The sequence below is a fragment of the Dreissena polymorpha genome, chromosome 6 (assembly GCF_020536995.1).
Source record: "Dreissena polymorpha isolate Duluth1 chromosome 6, UMN_Dpol_1.0, whole genome shotgun sequence".
In the NCBI taxonomy this organism is placed as follows: Eukaryota; Metazoa; Mollusca; class Bivalvia; order Myida; family Dreissenidae; genus Dreissena; species Dreissena polymorpha.
This window is the reverse complement of record NC_068360.1, coordinates 62,089,402-62,108,254: the sequence shown is the minus strand read 5'-3', so window position 1 is coordinate 62,108,254 and position 18,853 is coordinate 62,089,402. Positions and strand designations below refer to the sequence as shown.

The 18,853-nt window shown below is 33.4% G+C and overlaps 1 protein-coding gene across 1 annotated transcript in view; it reads right to left on the bottom strand.

Moving 5' to 3' along the window:
- The window catches only part of LOC127835727 (slit homolog 2 protein-like), a 208,169-nt gene that overhangs the window by 74,635 nt on the left and 114,681 nt on the right, over positions 1–18,853 (bottom strand). Inside the window, exons 8-9 of the mRNA XM_052362162.1 lie at positions 15,605–15,676; positions 15,163–15,234 (exon numbers count right to left, since the gene is read on the bottom strand). Coding sequence (XP_052218122.1) covers positions 15,163–15,234; positions 15,605–15,676 — 144 coding nt within the window. The remainder of the gene's footprint in view (positions 1–15,162; positions 15,235–15,604; positions 15,677–18,853) is intronic.

Here is an 18,853-nt window from a genome sequence, read left to right as displayed (position 1 = left end):
CAACGATGAAGAGTTAAACAATTCAAATTCTTAATAGTTGTAGCGACTTATTATTGAACTTCATATATAAACTATGGATTGTATCACATTTGGTGGCATTCAAAGTGCCAATTGAGTTTAAAGGCTGCCCATATTTTAATTTTGATATTCCTTTAAATAATGAAAGTATGCGAGTTTTAATTTATCCTGTATTTCAGATATTTGCATTCATCCGTTTTGATTTTCCGCAAAAACCTTGCATGTTTTGAGTGACCAAAGCTAAAGAAGGGTGCATTACATCATATACCGGTAATAACTGATATTTTTCTAAAGTGCTCATTGTACTTCATTTAGCTCCACAGTTTCATAGTGATATTTATTTGCGTAAGAAAATTACACAATATTTTATACAGCCCATTTTGCAGGTACATGTTTAAAGCCAAACAAAGCTTTCATCTAAACTCTTCATAGTTGTACTGACTAAAACTGAAAACATATACAATGGCTTGTATCATTACTGGTATTATTTTAAAGTGCAAATTGAGTATTATGGCTTCCCTTATTTACATTGTGATATTCCTTTAAATTATGAAATTATGCAAGTTTTAACTTTTCCAGTTTTTCAGATATTTGCATTCAGCCATTTTTATTTTCTCCAAAAAAAAGCATATTTTGAGTGACTAAAGCTAAAAAAGGATGAATTGCATCAATGATGCAATGCATCCTTTTAAGCTCCACTGGCCAGAGACCAGCGTGGCTTATGTCATGATCCTGTGTCCGTCGTGCATGCGTGCCTGCGGTAACTTTTTCTTTAAACATCTTCTATACTACAAGTCCAATTCTGATAAAACTTCTCACAAATGTTCCTGGGGTGAACCTCTTTCAAATTTGTTCAAATTATGCCCCTGGGGTCAAATTTGACCCCGCCTCGGGGGCCAATAAATTGAACATATGCTTATATAAAGACAAAAGTTCAAAAATCTTTCTGCCCATAACAATTGGGCCTAGTGCTACCACATTTGGTATGTAGTGACATTTAATAGTTCTCTACTTTGTTTGTTCAAATTATGCCCCTGGGGTCAAATTTTACCAAATGATATTATTGAAGATATAAAATCAGATATATTTAATTTCATATGGGACGGTAAACCTGATAAAATTAAACGAACTCAATTAATTCAATCAGTACAATATGGTGGTATCAGACTAACGGATATAGATTCTTTCCTGAATGCAATCAAATGCAGTTGAGTTAAAAGATATTCATTATAATTATAATACCAATACGAGTAAATGGAAATTATTCTACCAGAAAATTCTTAAAACATATGGTGACTCCTTACTTTTTGAATGTTATATCGACAATAATATCCTAGATGAAATATCAACCAAAAACTTATTTCTATCGAATGTTCTATCGGCATGGTGTAAAGTTACTCATAATTTAGAAACCAAAATAAACAGTAAAATCATTCTATGGAACAATAAAGACATAACTACAAACAATAACACGTTTTTCTATAAACATTGGTTCGAACGAAACATAAAAAATGTAGATCAATTGTACGACTACAGAATAAACGACTTCTATTCGTTTGATAACTTATGCTACATATACGGAATACCTACAAATAACTTCCTGATGTACTACACATTGATCAAAAGTATACCCATACATATTAAAGCTGTAACCAATACAAATACATGTAACACACCATGTACTAAAAAAACATTGGTAGAAAACATAATTGCAAAACTAAACAAAACGAACAAACTAATTTACACACTTCAAATTAAAAAACCTGCCGAAATCTCTAAAGCTCAAACTAAATGACAAAACCTCTTGGAGAAAAAAAATATAATTGGAAACAAATATTTGTCATGCCATATAAATCAACTACTGATAGCACAATGAGAAAATTTCAATATAAATACATCCAGAGAATCATAGCTACAAATAAACAACCTATCTAACACAAATCTATGTGATATGTTTAGTGAACATATTAAACAATAGAACACCTTTTCTGGGAGTGTAAACATATTCAATCTCTATGGAATCAATTGACAACCTTTCTAGAGAAACAACAATTAAATGTTAAACTATCCCTCTTAGACATCAGTTTAGGGGTAAATACCTTCAAAATACAAGAGGTATATTAATTAAATAGTTTATATTCAGCATGAAATACAGAAAACAAAAACCTATAATAAACTATTTCATCAATTATTTAACCCCTTTGCATGCTGGGAAATTTATCATCTGCTAAAATATCGTCTGCTGAATTTCTAAAACTAGCATTTTCTTCATTTTTTTTCAAAGAATACTATCAGAATAGCAAACAGTTTGGATCCTGATGAGACGCCACAGAACGTGCGTCTCATCAGGATCCAAACTGTTTGCAAAGTCTTTAAAAATTTGGTTCCCGCACTGAAAGGGTTAAAACTGAAGATTTAAATTGAAAAAGAGCCCTAAACAATGATACACTTCATATATTTGAACAAAAATGGAAACACATTAAACTTTCATAAACAAGTCCAGTATGCTTTCTACCCACTTTATTCAACTCATCCTTATTCATAACTATTCTGTTTTTCTTAACAACCAACAAAAAAAAAATACATATCAACCTTTTTTTATCAAAAAGAAACCACAAAAACAAAAAAGTATATATTAGCATATATTGTATAACATGGTTGAACATTATTGCTGCTATATGGTATCATTTTGTCTTATGATCATATACATGTACATGTACACATTTATGTCTTTTATTGAATAAAATAAATTTAAAAAATAAATAGTATTATTTTATGTGCTGATTGAGTTTTATGGTTTCCCATATTTATACCCCCTTCGAAGAAGAGGGGGTAGATTATTTTGTACATGTCGGTCGGTCCGTCGGTCCGTCCGTCCACCGAATGGTTTCTAGATGATAACTCAAGAACGCTTATGCCTTGGATCATGAAACTTCAAAGGTACATTTATCATGACTCGCTGATGACCCCTATTGATTTTCAGGTCACTAGGTCAAAGGTCAAGGTCACGGTGACTCGAACGAGTAAAATGGTTTCCGGATAATAACTCGAGAACGCTTACGCCTAGGATCGTGAAACTTCATAGGTACATTGATCATGACTCGCAGATGACCCCTATTGATTTTCAGGTCACTAGGTCAAAGGTTATGGTCACTGTGACTTGACACAGTAAAATGGTTTCCGGATGATAACTCAAGAAAGCTTACGCCTAGGATCATGAAACTTCATAGGTACATTGATTATAACTCGCAGATGACCCCTATAAATTTTCAGATCACTAGATCAAAGGTCAAGGTCACAGTGACAAAAACGTATTCATATAATGGCTGCCATTACAACTGACAGCCCATATGGGGTGGGGCATGCATGTTTTATTTTATAATGATGTTCCTTGAAACAATCAAATTATACAAGATTTACCCCATTTTTCACATACTTGCTATCAGCCATTTTTACTTTCGAAAAAACCGTCCTATTTTGAGTGATTAAAGCTATACAAATGGTGCTTGAATCATCATAACTTTTTTCTCTAAAGTGTGAATTTTATTGTATTTTGCTCACATTTGCTTAGTAAAAGTCCTATCTAACAGAAGAAATGTACTACATACTTTTTATCTTAATTGGCAGATGCATGAATAAGAGCAAATGGCAATCATAACTGAAAGAATGCGATAAACTTGATTTTTTATAAATAATTATATCTCATGATTATTGAAATTATACAAAAAATGAATAAAACATAAATTTGTTACACAGAAATGGACTCAGGCTGGCATGACACGGAGGGAGATTATGGGAAATTACAGTTGATAAGTGTTATGGCTAGTATTTCAATGGAATTAAAGCTCAAATTCCACCTGTGAATGTTAATAACAGTAAAGTTATTTTAAGTATAATATGATAATGTTTCATAAGTATTGATTTTTTAAACAATGAACAACTGAGCATATCTCAGTATCTGAATTCAATTTAAGTGCACACAGAGATGGATTTCTCCTTTTTTAACTGTCCCTAATATCCATAAAAACCACCCAAGAAAGATGTCAAATTGATACCAGTTACTAATGTTGTGAAATATTTCATACAGAACTGCCAATTTTGTCATCTAGTTTATGGGCATATGGGTGTTGAAATGCGCTTTATCAGTTGATGTATCTCAAATTTATAATGGCAGACACAGTATGGTGCCAGATAAGATTAGCCCTCCCCAATTAAATCAACTTTTTATAACAATTTAAACATTTATAATTTGACTTCATTCTCATTCACAATCTTACTTTGTGTACATTAGTATAAATAATGATTTGTTTATTTTGTGTAGTTAAAACCATCGAAGAATGTGCTTAATTAAAAAGTGCTTCAGTTTTATAAATTAAGGAAAGTTTTAATAAATTGATCATTTAATATATGATATAATTATAAATTTAGTTTTGATACAAGAGTCATTTAATAATTAAGATAAGAATTTAATTAATGATTTAATTTTAATCCATTGATCAAGGAATATTAAATCTAAGAATTTAATTTAAAACAGGTGCTTGTTGATCAATTTATAATATAGGAAGATAATTTAATAATGTGTCTTAGCTCAGGTAATAATAAATACCACACAATACCTGGAAACAAGACAGCATTTTGTCTTATTACCAGTTATTATGTGGTGTAAATGGTGGATTGGTTGTTTATTGTCTTTTGGTGTTCATTTGCTGAAATATGACAATGAATTTATAAAAATGAAGCTCATTCTATTACAAGAAAAGGAATTTTGTATAATGGAAGAGTTTTTAAGTTACAATATTCATGTAACACACATAAATCCTATTTTAAAGGTAACTGGCCGTCAACTGCAGTAGTCTGTTATATCTTATGGAGAAATAGCCATTATTACAATATGCAGTAACAAGTCAACTAAACAGCCTGAATGTCGTTGGGTTAAAATGGTTAAAATGCTGATAGAAAGAAAAAGAATTCACATATGAAACATTATAAAGTGCATGCTTATATGCCTTCTTTATAAATTCCATTATGCCTTTATATTTTATGCCCCCGGTAGGGTGGCATATAGCAGTTGAACTGTCTGTCAGTATGTTTGTCTGTCAGTCCATCCGAAAAAAAAACACTTTAACGTTGGCCATAACTTTTGCAATATTGAAGATAGCAACTTGATATTTGGCATGCATGTGTATCTCATGAATCTGCACATTTTGAGTGGTGAAAGTTCAAGGTCAAGGTCATCCTTCAAGGTCAAAGGTCAAATTGCGGCTCAGTAGGGGGCATTGTGTTTCTGATGAACACATCTCTTGTTTTATCTCAATTTAGAATAGCATATAACACATTTCATATTATTTGGTGTTCATCTGATATGCTCATTTGTATTTTCAGTTTGGCCATGCCCAGGAGGGAGTGACTGAGTTATGGGGTGCAGAAGAAGCACAAGCCATCTCGACATGATGAATCATCCCCAACAGCGCTTGACGATGGTTTCCTGCTCGATGAGGATGATTCCATAACTGAGAACTGAGGATGATACTTCTCTCAACACTGCATTGTATGAAGACAAAGCAACTGGTTAGTCATCGTCAACAACAGAACCAGACTCAGCTGACGTTGGAGACTGTCAAGTTGAGATCACTGTGCCTATCAGGGTTGAGTGTTACATACTGAACGAAGTGATCCAAAGCCATTTATTGTCAATATGCACGCTAGAGACCTGGACATTCTCTGTTAACATTCAGATCAAAGCATGGCAAAACATATTTAAGGATGAACGTATGTGTTAATGAAGCAGGACACACTACCGAGTATGTTCATGGTTAGGAAGTTGCCCAGAACCATTTTCTGTGGGAACAAATTTCTAGTGATTATCTTTTTGCCCTTTAGCTCACCTGAGCTCAATGTGCTAATGGTGAGCTTTTTTGATCGCCTTTTGTCAGTCGTGCGGTGCGTGTTGTGTGGCGTCAACATTTGCCTTGTAAACAATCCTGAGGCCACATTAATTGTCCAAACTTCATGAAATTTGGTCAGAACATTTTTCCAAATGAAATCTTGGAAAAGTTAAAAAATTGTTCCGGTTTATTGTCCGTCATCATGAAACTTGGTCAGAAGATTTGTCCCAATGATATCTTGGGCAAGTTCAAAAATGGTTCCGGTTGGTTCAAAAACATGGGCACCAGGGGGCGGGGCATTTTTCCTTATATGTGACGTCTATATATAGCTATAGAAAAACCTTTTTAACACTCTATAGAGTCAGTGTCCCAATGATATCATGAAAAACATGGCCACCAAGGGGCAGGGCTTTTTTCCTTACATGACTATGTTAAAAACTTGTTAACACTCTCAATTGCATTTATAGTCCAATCTCCATGATGAAAAATTCTTATGTAAATATGATTTTTCTTCAGCAACATTAATACCCTGCCCCATACGATAATGGCTCTTATGCTTACATGTTTGTTGCCTGCATAACTGCAGAATATTAGCTGTTTTCTCCCAATATGTTATTATGCCTCGCTTCGAAGAAGAGGGGGTATATTGCTTTGCTCATGTCGGTCGGTCTGTCGGTCGGTCCGTCCACCAGGTGGTTGTCAGACGATAAATCAAGAACGCTTGGGCCTAGGATCATGAAACTTCATAGGTACATTGATCATGCCTCGCAGATGACCCCTATTGATTTTGAGGTCACTAGGTCAAAGGTCAAGGTCACGGTGACCCGAAATAGTAAAATGGTTTTTGAATGATAACTCAAGAACGCATACGCCTAGGATCATGAAACTTCATGGGTAGATTGATCATGACTTGCAGATGACCCCTATTGATTTTGAGGTCACTAGGTCAAAGGTCAAGGTCACGGTGACCCGAAATAGTAAAATGGTTTCCGGATGATAACTCAAGAATGCATACGCCTAGGATCATGAAACTTCATGGGTAGATTGATCATGACTTGCAGATAACCCCTATTGATTTTGAGGTCACAAGGTCAAAGGTCAAGGTCACGGTGACTTGAAATAGTAAAATGATTTTCGGATGATTACTCAAGAACGCTTTTGCCTAGGAGCATGACACTTCATAGGTACATTGATCGTGACTCGCAGATGACCCCTATTCATTTTCAGGTCACTAGGTCAAAGGTCAAGGTCACAGTGACAAAAAACGTATTTACACGATGGCTGCCACTACAACGGACAGCCCATATTGGGGGCATGCATGTTTTACAAACAGCCCTTGTTAATTTTGTAATATCAACAAATTGCTTACTACATGTAATAAATTGCTTATTTTTTTATGCCAGGTGTATTGATATGTGTTCATCAATGATGAAGTTTTGATGAAATATCATTAATTTATAAAAACTATGCTCATGCATTCTTTTATTGCACAGACTAAAATTGTTACTACAGAGGTTTATTTAGAGACTGTATCACATAAATGGTTGCATAAGCTCCTCTGTAGAAGCCGGAACACAGTTCATTTAGTTTATCATTATGTACATAATGGGACATACTTTTAAAGTTTAGAATGTGCTGTTTAACAAGACATGGAATACATATGTTCTTTTCATTAACTTTTTGCATTCTGGGCACTCATACACAACTGACTGATTAATGTCCTAAACAAATTCACTATCACAATGTTCATCCTCGTCATCCCATGACACAAAATCCGCCTAAGACATGTTAAAGAAACACAGAAAAGTAACTTGATAACTTGATCAATATGCTAAATATCGGAGAATGGCACAGTATACGGGTCAGAAGATTTCTATACATATACTCTAGGTGGTAATGTTATTTATTATTGGTAAAATTGTGCATTGAATTTAGCGGTAATTTAAGAGAGCAAAGAACACAAACAGCAGATTAGAGCAGACCAAGAACAGATTCTCTCCATAAGAAGAAAAACTTGTTCAGAGCTTTATTCAAATTATACTACAGGTAAATGGCATTCGGATTATTCAAATTTGAATAATGCAATTAAAAAGAAAAACAAAAATCTAATTAAAACAACCTATAATTAGTTGTTTGTCGTAAGATTCTTATCGCTCCTTTATCTCATTACAAAGGCCATCTTTATATACCGGTAATCATGTTTTTTTTCAAACTCGAGCCAGATAAAATCGCTTAATAAAACAATGCGGCATGTGATTTATTTTAATTGACACATTACCGTTGAGTGATAATACATAACATATTTGTTTCAAATCACAAAAACTGGAATGCGAAAGCGTGTTTTAGAAATATTGATAAGCGTATTTACTACCGTTGCAACCGTCAAACAGTTGCGCGTGTAAACCTATCTCGCAAAAACCAATGGATGTGCGAGAGTTTGCAGATATTTGGCGAGCTGCCTATCTCTGTTATCTACGTCTCTGATAAAACTAATTACTGCTGTGTTGTTTTTTCATCATTTCCATTTGTCTTTTGTATATGTCTGTCAAATACAGGGCATATTAAGGGATTACCTATGTCATGCCTGGGGTCGGGCAGCTTCCAGTACTTTGTCCGGAGTATAAGTCTTTAACTCTAACACCTATTCACATGAAACTTCATATATGGATAGATCTCACTGATGAGAAGTTCAGTGAAAAAGAACTATAGCTATAGCCCCTTTATTTATCTCACTTTTTTATTGTCCGGGTCATAACGTAATTACAATAAGGCCCATTGACATCAAACTTCGAACATAGGTAGGTTGTGGTGTATAGAAGTGCAGCGTTCAACAATTATAAGTCGAGAACTCGATCTGGCTTGCATATTTCACAATTCTATGCCTTTGTTGGTTTCACCTTTTTTTTTGGTTTCCTGTTTTCCTGAAACTACTAGTTCATGTTTTAAAATTAAGTTTTTTTATTACATTTAGAAAGGAAATCATGCTGCTTATATGGGTTATATCAAATATTTCAGTTGTGTGTGGTATTTTGTATTTTATACACAATAGTGAAAAGTGATCTAAGTCCCTGATGTAATATGTCGGTTTGTTTAGAGGGAAAAAGACAGCACAGGAACTAACGTCTGGGATATCATATCCTTATCAGAAAACAAAACAGTTAATAACTGAAACTGCAAATATAACTCAAATGTATTTAAACATCATCGATTCTATTGGAGAAGTGATGTTGTGTCCCATAATTGAAACTAGCCAGTACAGTATGTTTCAAGCAGACTCCTGCATGTCTCTGCTAATAACGCTACCAGTGCACGGTGTTGTTAAAATTAAACAGGGACCTAGACCCTGAGATAAAAAACAAACAACTACAATAACAAAACAATTAACCTAACCAGGGACATATACAAACAAAACCTAACACACTGCCATATTCAGGCATTTTGTGTAAAAAAAACTTGTGGAATGTAACCGGTATACTAAGGTACGACATTGCACCGAAAAGGTTTGCAAGCTAGATTTCTAGGTAAAAAACCTCCAAAACTGTTAAACGGGAATAAACAACACAATAATTCCGAATGACAATAAGTATGTTTCCAATGTTATTGTCTTTCTGGATTGTATTTATCATCACAGTAATGGATGAAAGCAACGTTTGGATTAGCAAAAGGTAAATGTAATATATTTTCGAGATAAGTCACTTTATTATTTATACATTGAGTCTTTCAAAGTTATGGAACGTTTTAAATTCATCTTTCCAGAAATATCAATATGTGGGTCTAATCTCTTACAAAAAGACATTTTATTCAACGTAACGTACTGAGTTAAGAAAATTCAATAATTATAAATTGATTTTGACACCTTAAAAAGAAAACATCAATTATTTAATAAAGTTTGGTGTCTTACTATTTATACAATGGAATATATTGCAATGGGTATAAACTGTTAATTGAAGTCTGATCCCCCCCTCCCTTCTCCGGTCAAACTCCCATTAGAGTTCTTTATAAGTTGGAGTTAGACGGGGGGGCCTCCGTCAAACCCCCAGTGGGGTTTAATTTAAATGGTGTGTTTGACGGGGTCCCCCGTGAAAACTCCGTTGGAGTTAAATGGATATGGGAGATTGACGGGATCCCCCGTCAAAATCCCACGGGAAAAAGAAAATCTACAAACACTTTATTTTCTTATTAAAGTACATATTTCTTACAAGTATAACTTAAACATGTGTATTTGTAAATATTGAAACAGAAAACACAGCAAAATATTTAAATTACATTTTTTGTAAAATATAGGTAAAATTCTCCCGTCTGGAAAAAACTCCCGTTGGAGAATTGCAATTCTTAACGGGGGAGACAAAATTCCGTTGGGATCCCACGGGGGATGACAACTTTATCATCAAATAACTCTACTTTCCAAAAACATTTAATCTTTTTTTTTCAATTATATGTATGTACTCATTGCCTCCTACACATATGCAAAATTGCATTACAATTGTTCAATAAAAAAAAAAATAAGTTTGCAAATAATCTGGATTTGCAAACTTAATCTGGATACTGTTTATATCAGAACATGTTCAAACAGATATCGATAAACAAGTTTGGAATTCAACCAAATAATAGTCAACTATTTACACGGAAACAAAACACATTTCTTGAAAACGAAGATTGTATTACATTTGGTAGACTTTAAGTGTAGTTTTATTCACAATATGGTTACAATGAAGTACGAATGTGTATCTTACTTGAAAGGATGTGTCGATTTATCTCTACAGAAATGGGTATTCTGAACGTAGACGTAGGGTTAGACGTATTCAATGAGCTTTAATAAATGATGTGTAATTCAACATTGTCACCAGTAATTATAATTTAAGAAATGTGTTAATGTTATGAAAGTTGTGAAACATGTTTCGTAACAACCCCTTGTGCAATAAACCCGTTTTGCAATAAATTTAATGCAAAACGGGTTGGAGTGTCTTACTGCCAATTGTATTTTTAAACAATCTGTTTTGCAATAAACCCGTTTTGCAATAAAATCATCGCACATGTATTGGTTTATTGCAAAACGAATTGGAGTGTCTTAGATCAATGTGAACATTTTATGACAACCAGTTTTGCAATAAATCCGTTTTAAAATAATAACATGATCACTCTGGTATTAATTAATTCAAACGGATTGGCAGAGTTAAAAGGGAATTTCAAGAGTTGCATTTAAATACAATTGTTTTTTTAAAATATACAAACCTCAGTTTAAACTTAAAATTAAAATGCATGGAAGGTGATGAATTGCGAGATTTAATGCGATACAACAACACAGAATGTGTATCGAAAGTGAATTCAAACAATTAAGCAATAAAGTAAAGATAACGCAAAAATTGAATAATTTATGGAAAAACGTATTGAAATGTCTTATTGCAATCAATATTAAATCAAATAGTACATGGGTGATGATTTATTCCAAAAGAGTTTATGGCAAAACGGGTTGTTAAAAAGTATATTGCAATAAGACACTACAACCCATTTTGCAATAAAATTATTGCATCTATGGGTTTTATCCGATGAAGTATGACATTGGCTGAGATCACTTTATATATACATTATGTGCAAGTTTTATCACATTTGCTCATTGGTCACTTTAATTGTATTTAATTTATTTGTCCAATCTTTAACCTCTGTCTTATTATATACAAACTCCCTTAATACGACATGTGGTGAGATTATTGTAAAACGATTTTATTGCAAAACGGGTTGTTATAAAAATGCACATTGCATTTAGACACTGCAACCCGGTTTGCAATACAATTATAGCATTTTCGGGTTTTCTTCAGAGGTTCCCAAAGTGGTAATAATCACTTTATATAAACGTTCTGTGTTGTTTTATCATATTTGTCTTGTAGACGATATTTGAAACTTCCTTTAAACCGTTTTAAATTATAATGTTTCAAATAAATTAGAAACAATTAGTATATATATGGTGGTTTTATTGCGAAACGGTTGTTTCACAAGATTCACATTTAATAAGACACTTTAACAAGTGTATCAATATATTATTGCATTTCTGTGTTATATCAACTTAAGTATTAATTTGATGAAATCACTTTTAATACATATTCTGTGTTGAGTAATCGTATTCAGTCTCGTAATTTCAACACCTCCCATGCCTTTAAAATTTTAGCCAAAACTCACAGTGTTGTCTATTAAGTGATATAATATATTTAAATACGACAAATGAAACTTTATTTTTATGTTTCCAATCCATTTGAATTAATTAATACATGTTTAATTTACATATTTATCTATCATGGTTTGTTGACGAATAACCCACAGTAATGAGTATAGATGCGTAGGAATGAAATCACGAGTGCGAAGCATGAGTGATTTGATAACACGCATCTATACTCCTTACTGTCGGTTATTCGACAACAAACCAGACTGAGTATAGAAAAATATTTTTTTCGATTCTAACACGATTCTGATTGATTTGGATCAAGCTTTTGGACGTGAACTATATTTTTCAATACTCCGCCCTTCTAAGTACAAAGTTCACTATTTAGTGACGTCATTGATTTTTACAAACATATGACGTCGTTTTCATTTATAAGTATTTTGAAAATGGCGTCACTTTCATTGAGAACATCAATCGTAGAAACTAAATGACGTCACGTTTATTGATGCTACTGAAAATCTGACATGCTATAAATGTTTTTAAGTACGTTTCGTAACAAATAACATTCTTTGTAGGCGTGGTTATGCCACTCATCACCATTTATACAATTTGTTGTTTCATTACATTTAAATACATGCTACATTCATTACATTTATTTAAGTGCGGGTTTTAGCACGTGCACTTTACTGCAATATTTTCTTTATTTATTTCCAAAACATTAAGCTCCGCCCATAGTTTATTGCAGAATAACCCACATGTGATTTCCTTCTTTGTCTATAGAAAACAAGTCGCGTGCCGTGTTTGAATAGTTGATGCAAATCGGGTGTACTGCAAAACGGGTTGTTATAAGAATATCTAATTGCAATAAGACACTCTAACCCGTTTTGCAATAAAATTATTGCATTTCTGGATTTTTGTCGTATTACATTGTTGAAATCACTTTCTATACCAATTTTTTGTTGTTGTATCACATTAACTCATGCAATTGCTCATTTTAACTGCCTTTTATTTGTTGTTCGATCTAACATCTCTGTCTTATTTTGAAAAAAACAACAACATCCTTCTTAAAAAACATTTGAGACTTTCTTCGAAAAGTTTCCAATCAATTGGAATCAATAAGTACATGTGTAATGAAGTAGTGCAAAACTAGTTTATTGCGAAACGGGCTGTTTATTCTTTATTTACATGGCAATACGACACTGAAACCCGTTTTGCAATAAAAGTATTAGATTTTTGTGTTAAATTCGCTTAATCTTGACAGTTAAAGATCACTGTTTATATACATTATGTGTTTGTTTATCACATTTACTTATGACATTGGTCACTTTCAAAGTCTGTTAATTTTTCGTCGAATCATACACCTCTGCCTTATTATATACCAACTCCCTAAATACGACATTTCTTTTCAGCGTTTCAAATCAATTTGAATCATTAAGTTAATGTGTAATGAGTTTATTTCAAAACGAGTTTAGTGCAAAATGGGTTGTTAGAAAAAAATCACATTGCAATAAAACACTGCAACCCACTTTGCAATAACATTAAGCATTTCTGGGTATTCTTCACTTAATTCCCTAAAAGGTGGACATCACTTCATATATTCATTCAGCCATGTTTAATCATATTTATCTAAGAGACAACATTTGAAACTTCTTTTATACCGTTTCTAATCAATATGAAACAATGAGTATATATATGTGATGATTTTATTGCGAAACGGGTTGTTACCCTAAAATTCACATTGCAATAAGACATCTTAACACGTTTTTTCCATAAACGACTCATGTACCTAAAGTAACAACCAACGTCATTGCATTTTTGCGTGATCTTAATTTAGTACTAGATTATTTGAACTCACTTTCGATACTCATTCTGTGTTGTTTTATCGTATTAAATATCGAAATTCACCACCTTCCATGCATTTTAATTTTGAGTTTAAACTCATAGTGTTGTCTGATGTTGTCCCTTACCGGTGAAACCGGAGGGGACTCATAGTTTGCGCTCTGTCTGTCTGTCTGTCTGTTTGTCTGTCTGCCTGCCGGCCTGCCTTCCTGCCTGTCTGCCTGTCTGTCTGTCTGTTTGTCTGTCAGTCTGTCTGTCTGTCTGTCTGTCTGCCTGTCTGTCTGTCTGTCTGTCTGTCTGTCTGTCTGTCTGTCTGTCTGTCTGTCTGTCTGTCTGTCTGTCTGTCTGTCTGTCTGTCTGTCTGTCTGTCTGTCTGTCTGTCTGTCTGTCGGTCTGTCGGTCTGTCTGTCTGTCTGTCTGTATGTCTGTGTCTGTCTGTCTGTCTGTATGTATGCCTGTCTGTCTGTCTGTCTGCCTGCCTGCCTGCCTGTCTATATGTCTGTCTGTCTGTCTGTCTGTCTGTCTGTCTGTCTGTCTGTCTGTCTGTCTGTCTGTCTGTCTGTCTGTCTGTCTGTCTGTCTGTGTGTCTGTCTGTCTGTCAGTCCGTCAAACTTTTATTCATCCTGCGATAACTTTAAAAGTTCTTCATTTTTTTCATGATACTTGAAACATGGAACGATGACAATATGGAGATTATGCACGTCATTTTATTTTGTTCCTACGTCAAGAGGTCTGGTGGCTATGGGAACAAAAATATATTAAAAAAAATAATGACAATGGTGGAATTTCATCGGTAGGAGACCATAGTGCTTGGCAATCTCTTGTTTAAAACAATTTTATTTAAAAACAACACTTGAAACTCCCTTTTAACTATTTCAATCCATTTGATTTAATTAATACAAAAGTGATGATTTTATTGGAAAACGGGTTTATTGCAAAACGGGTTGTTATACAATTTTCATATTGCAATAAGACACTCAAACCCGTTTTGCAATAAAATTATTGCAAGGAAATGTGCGATGGTTTTATTGCAAAGGGTTTTATTGCAAAACGGGTTGTTTTAAAAAATTAAATTGCAATAAGGCACTCTTATTGCAAAACGGGTTGATTGCACAACGGGTTGTTACAATGTATGAAGAAAATTCTGTAAATTACGCCTTTTGTACTTCAAGCAACAGGAAGCAATGCATGAACCAAATAGAAAATTATAAATCATAATTTCACATTCATAATATGTACTGTATTAAAGCACTTAACATTTCTTACAAGTGTTCCAGATACGGCATTCCTTCAAATACACCGTCGTCCAAGGATTCGAGGGCGTTGACGGATAAGTCTCTTTAACAAAAACAACACGTAAAAATTACGCAACGAACAATAACTATACTGCCATTAAATACGTTAACAGATATATTAAATAATATAATACTTTTTTAACACTCGTCTGCTTATGTATTTATATGGAAACGGAAAGCACATATCTATATTCAAAAACAAAATTAAGCAACAGACAAGAATATTTCACAGTTTCATTGATAAACATTATTCTTAACAGACATTGCCAAAACATTGTACAATCATAAGACAACAAAACAACAAGAAATACAGTTAGTAAATTCTATCAAGCAGATCACAGACTAAGATTAGTATATATGGACAGCTGGACGGCATTTATTTCACGACTCTTCATTTATCTATTGTAACTCACAGCCAGCGTAATTTTGACAAACCCCTGAACATCGCCCGGGAAAGGTTGCGTAATCGGTTGCCCGACATGTACCTGAAAAATATCAACCAGCAACATCTGAGCACCATTCAAGTAACATGTGTCAACACAATTCAAATGTTCCCGGTGAGGAATTAAAAGAACACCGTTAAAACCAACGTCATGTGGGTAAACATTAACGTTATAAAGGTAAACATGTTTCGTAGGTTCCCGCGACATCAGAATGAAGCAGTATTTAGAAGACATTATCCGATGAAAACAGCGTAGGAGTTTCAGAGATGCCTAACGCGAAGGTATTTAGCACTCTAAATGCAACCAGTGGATTCTGGACTTAAAAAAAAACTAAATAAAGAAGGTTAACAACTTACAACGTTTCAAACAACATTTGGGAGATACACATTCTAAAAAGCTCCGTTTGGAAGTAAATCCATCCAGAAAATGTAATAATAACACTGATGATACAGGATCTAGAAGCATCAAAGGTGAAAGTACTTGACATCATAGTTTGGAGAGTAAACATCTAAGAACATGAGAACAAGTTTACCTAGCTTCATACAGGTTTAAATATAGTATACCGGTTGGATCAGAACTGTTGAAAGAAATATCCAATAACAAGGACACCGTGGAAAATATTATATCAAGGCAAAACAAAACAGAATTTTACTACAATATGCACAGCGTTAGGCCTCACAAAGAGCTGAATGAAAATCAAATCATGATGATTCATCATAGGAAATGACTTTATTTCTGGAAACGTGGTGAAAAAACAAGCAACACCGAAATCATATGTTGTCGAAACTGAGAAAGCACAGAAGTTGCACAGAAACCGTCGTCGAGTGAACGCAACTTAGGCTAGTTTTAGCCAAACTTATCAACAGATTGGAGAATTAGATCCTATCAGAATAAAAATGACTCATCTAAGTCTGAACCAGAGGTACGGAATCCGACATCCGGTCAGGAAGCTCGTATACCAGATATGCAGACGACTATGGAAACTTCACAGTATTAAACTCATTCTGGTAGACTTGTGAAGATGCCTTCGAAGTTCAACCTTTAGTAGTGTAACTCAATTACAGAAGTGTTTGGAATATTACGTTGCTTTGGACGGTCATAAATTCGGACACTTTAATATAAGGTTTGAAAATGGATTATCGAATATATTCGAATAACGACACACGAATATTCGAATTCATGTTTCTGTATTCGTTCCCATTCCTAGTTGATCTTGTTAAAGATATCTGGTAAAGTAAGAAAAACAACAAGCGATTGTTGTTCCATATGCCGCCCGAAATAAAAAAGTACATTCTAAAATAAGCAATTTGTGTCCAAATAATTAAGAATCCATAAATATATCAATAAATTATAACTTCATGTTAATTTATATGGCACACATGTAAAAATGCAGATGCCATGTTCAGCCTCGAAAAAGGAACTGAATGACTAGCAAAAAGAACGAATTGGAATTATGTAGGGATATTAGTTTTGACACCCTAGCTTTATGTTATTAATTATTTTCACAGATTGGTAAATGTTTATTTATAAGATAAGTAATACAATACCAGTCCCTTTTTCGACTTAAATTAATGATTTTCTTAGTTATGGCATACAGTTTGAAAATCATTGTTATGTATGATTACTATTAAAAGAACAAGACAGTTATGCAAACGGTTTGAATAAGGAAAGAGGAGCTATTCCGCTATAAAGTATCTGCTAATTGCTGTAATTCAGTAAAAAAAAAACCTGGGCTATGAATGAACCATTTTAAGGAGTCACGTGTTAGAATTTTGTTATATATTATAGTTACATATACAATATTGTTCATAGCTGAGTGATAAACTTTGGATAATGTAGTTGTTTTAAACAAAAATATGATTTCGCTATTCGGTCTAAAAAATGAATGCGTTAATTGTTCCTTAAAAAAAGAACTGAGCTATCAATAAAGGAACTACAAATACAATAAATGTATTATAATTCATATATATATATATATATATATATATATATATATATATATATATATACAAAATAGTTACATGTTAACTACTGTTATGGTTTTTGGGTATGGTTTATATCGTGAAGTTAGTATATCTCCGTTCAAAATTCGATAGAAATATGGATTAAGAAACCGGTTTCATTTGTCGTATTACGCTGCAAAATACTACTGGGTACCTAAGGAGTTTGCCGCTAAATACGACGTATATTTAATGGCGCCTCTAATACTTAGAGAAACTTAAAAACACGTAACACAATAGCTTCCAAAGTCCGTTCCTATCTTTATTACGTATGACTGTGAAATAATTAATTGCATATACAAAACGTTCATATCCATTCAAACAGCGGTAGAGACTCAATGACTGAGCACTCCGAAAACCAAAAAGCTCAATCAGCATATTTTCATATTCATTAAATTATAAACATTGTTAATTTTTATTAAAGTATGAGAACTAAATTGATCTGAAAAAATGCAATATATGTTTAAAAACATATCGCAAACTGTGTTCCTCGTGACATAAGTATTCATTTAACGTGTTTATGGTATGAACCATGGCATAACGAAGCAATTGTTGTCTCGTTGATAGACTGCCAAACTCTGCACTTCGTTTGAAATAATATTGTGTACCCCCGAATTATCCACAATACATCAATGTGTAACGCTTTGTTTTATAACAGGAATGACTTTTAAGATTCGTTCTTATGCGCGTGTTAAAATTAGGTGTGTACAGATTTCAGAATATAATAGAACATCATGACGTAACATGATTTTATTGTTGTGTGTTCGCTACTTTTTGAACACCGTACATATTGTATATATGCAATTTTTCTTTTAATTTCTAACAAGGGTATGCGATATATGTATTCTGGCCTATACGTACACGTTTACAATCATATTTCTTAACTGAAGCTGATTCCATAAAAACAAACTGATGCTATCATCACTCGTAAATATTTTAGTAAACGAAATTAAGTTGGACAACTAACGCACTAAAGAAAAATATATCTCTAAAGACGTTTATTTTATGAGTATGGCCAATAAAGCTTGATGTTAGACGAAATAAAAAAGTTAATACAATATTGATAGGCCGAATATACTTGAAATTAGAGGTGCGAAAAATGTAGGGATTACTTCTTTACATAATGTAAGGTAAGGCTAGCCTTTTAACCGGTTTTACCAACAATCCTTCGCAATCACCATTTTCTTGCGCTTACCCGACATTTTATTATTATTATGGT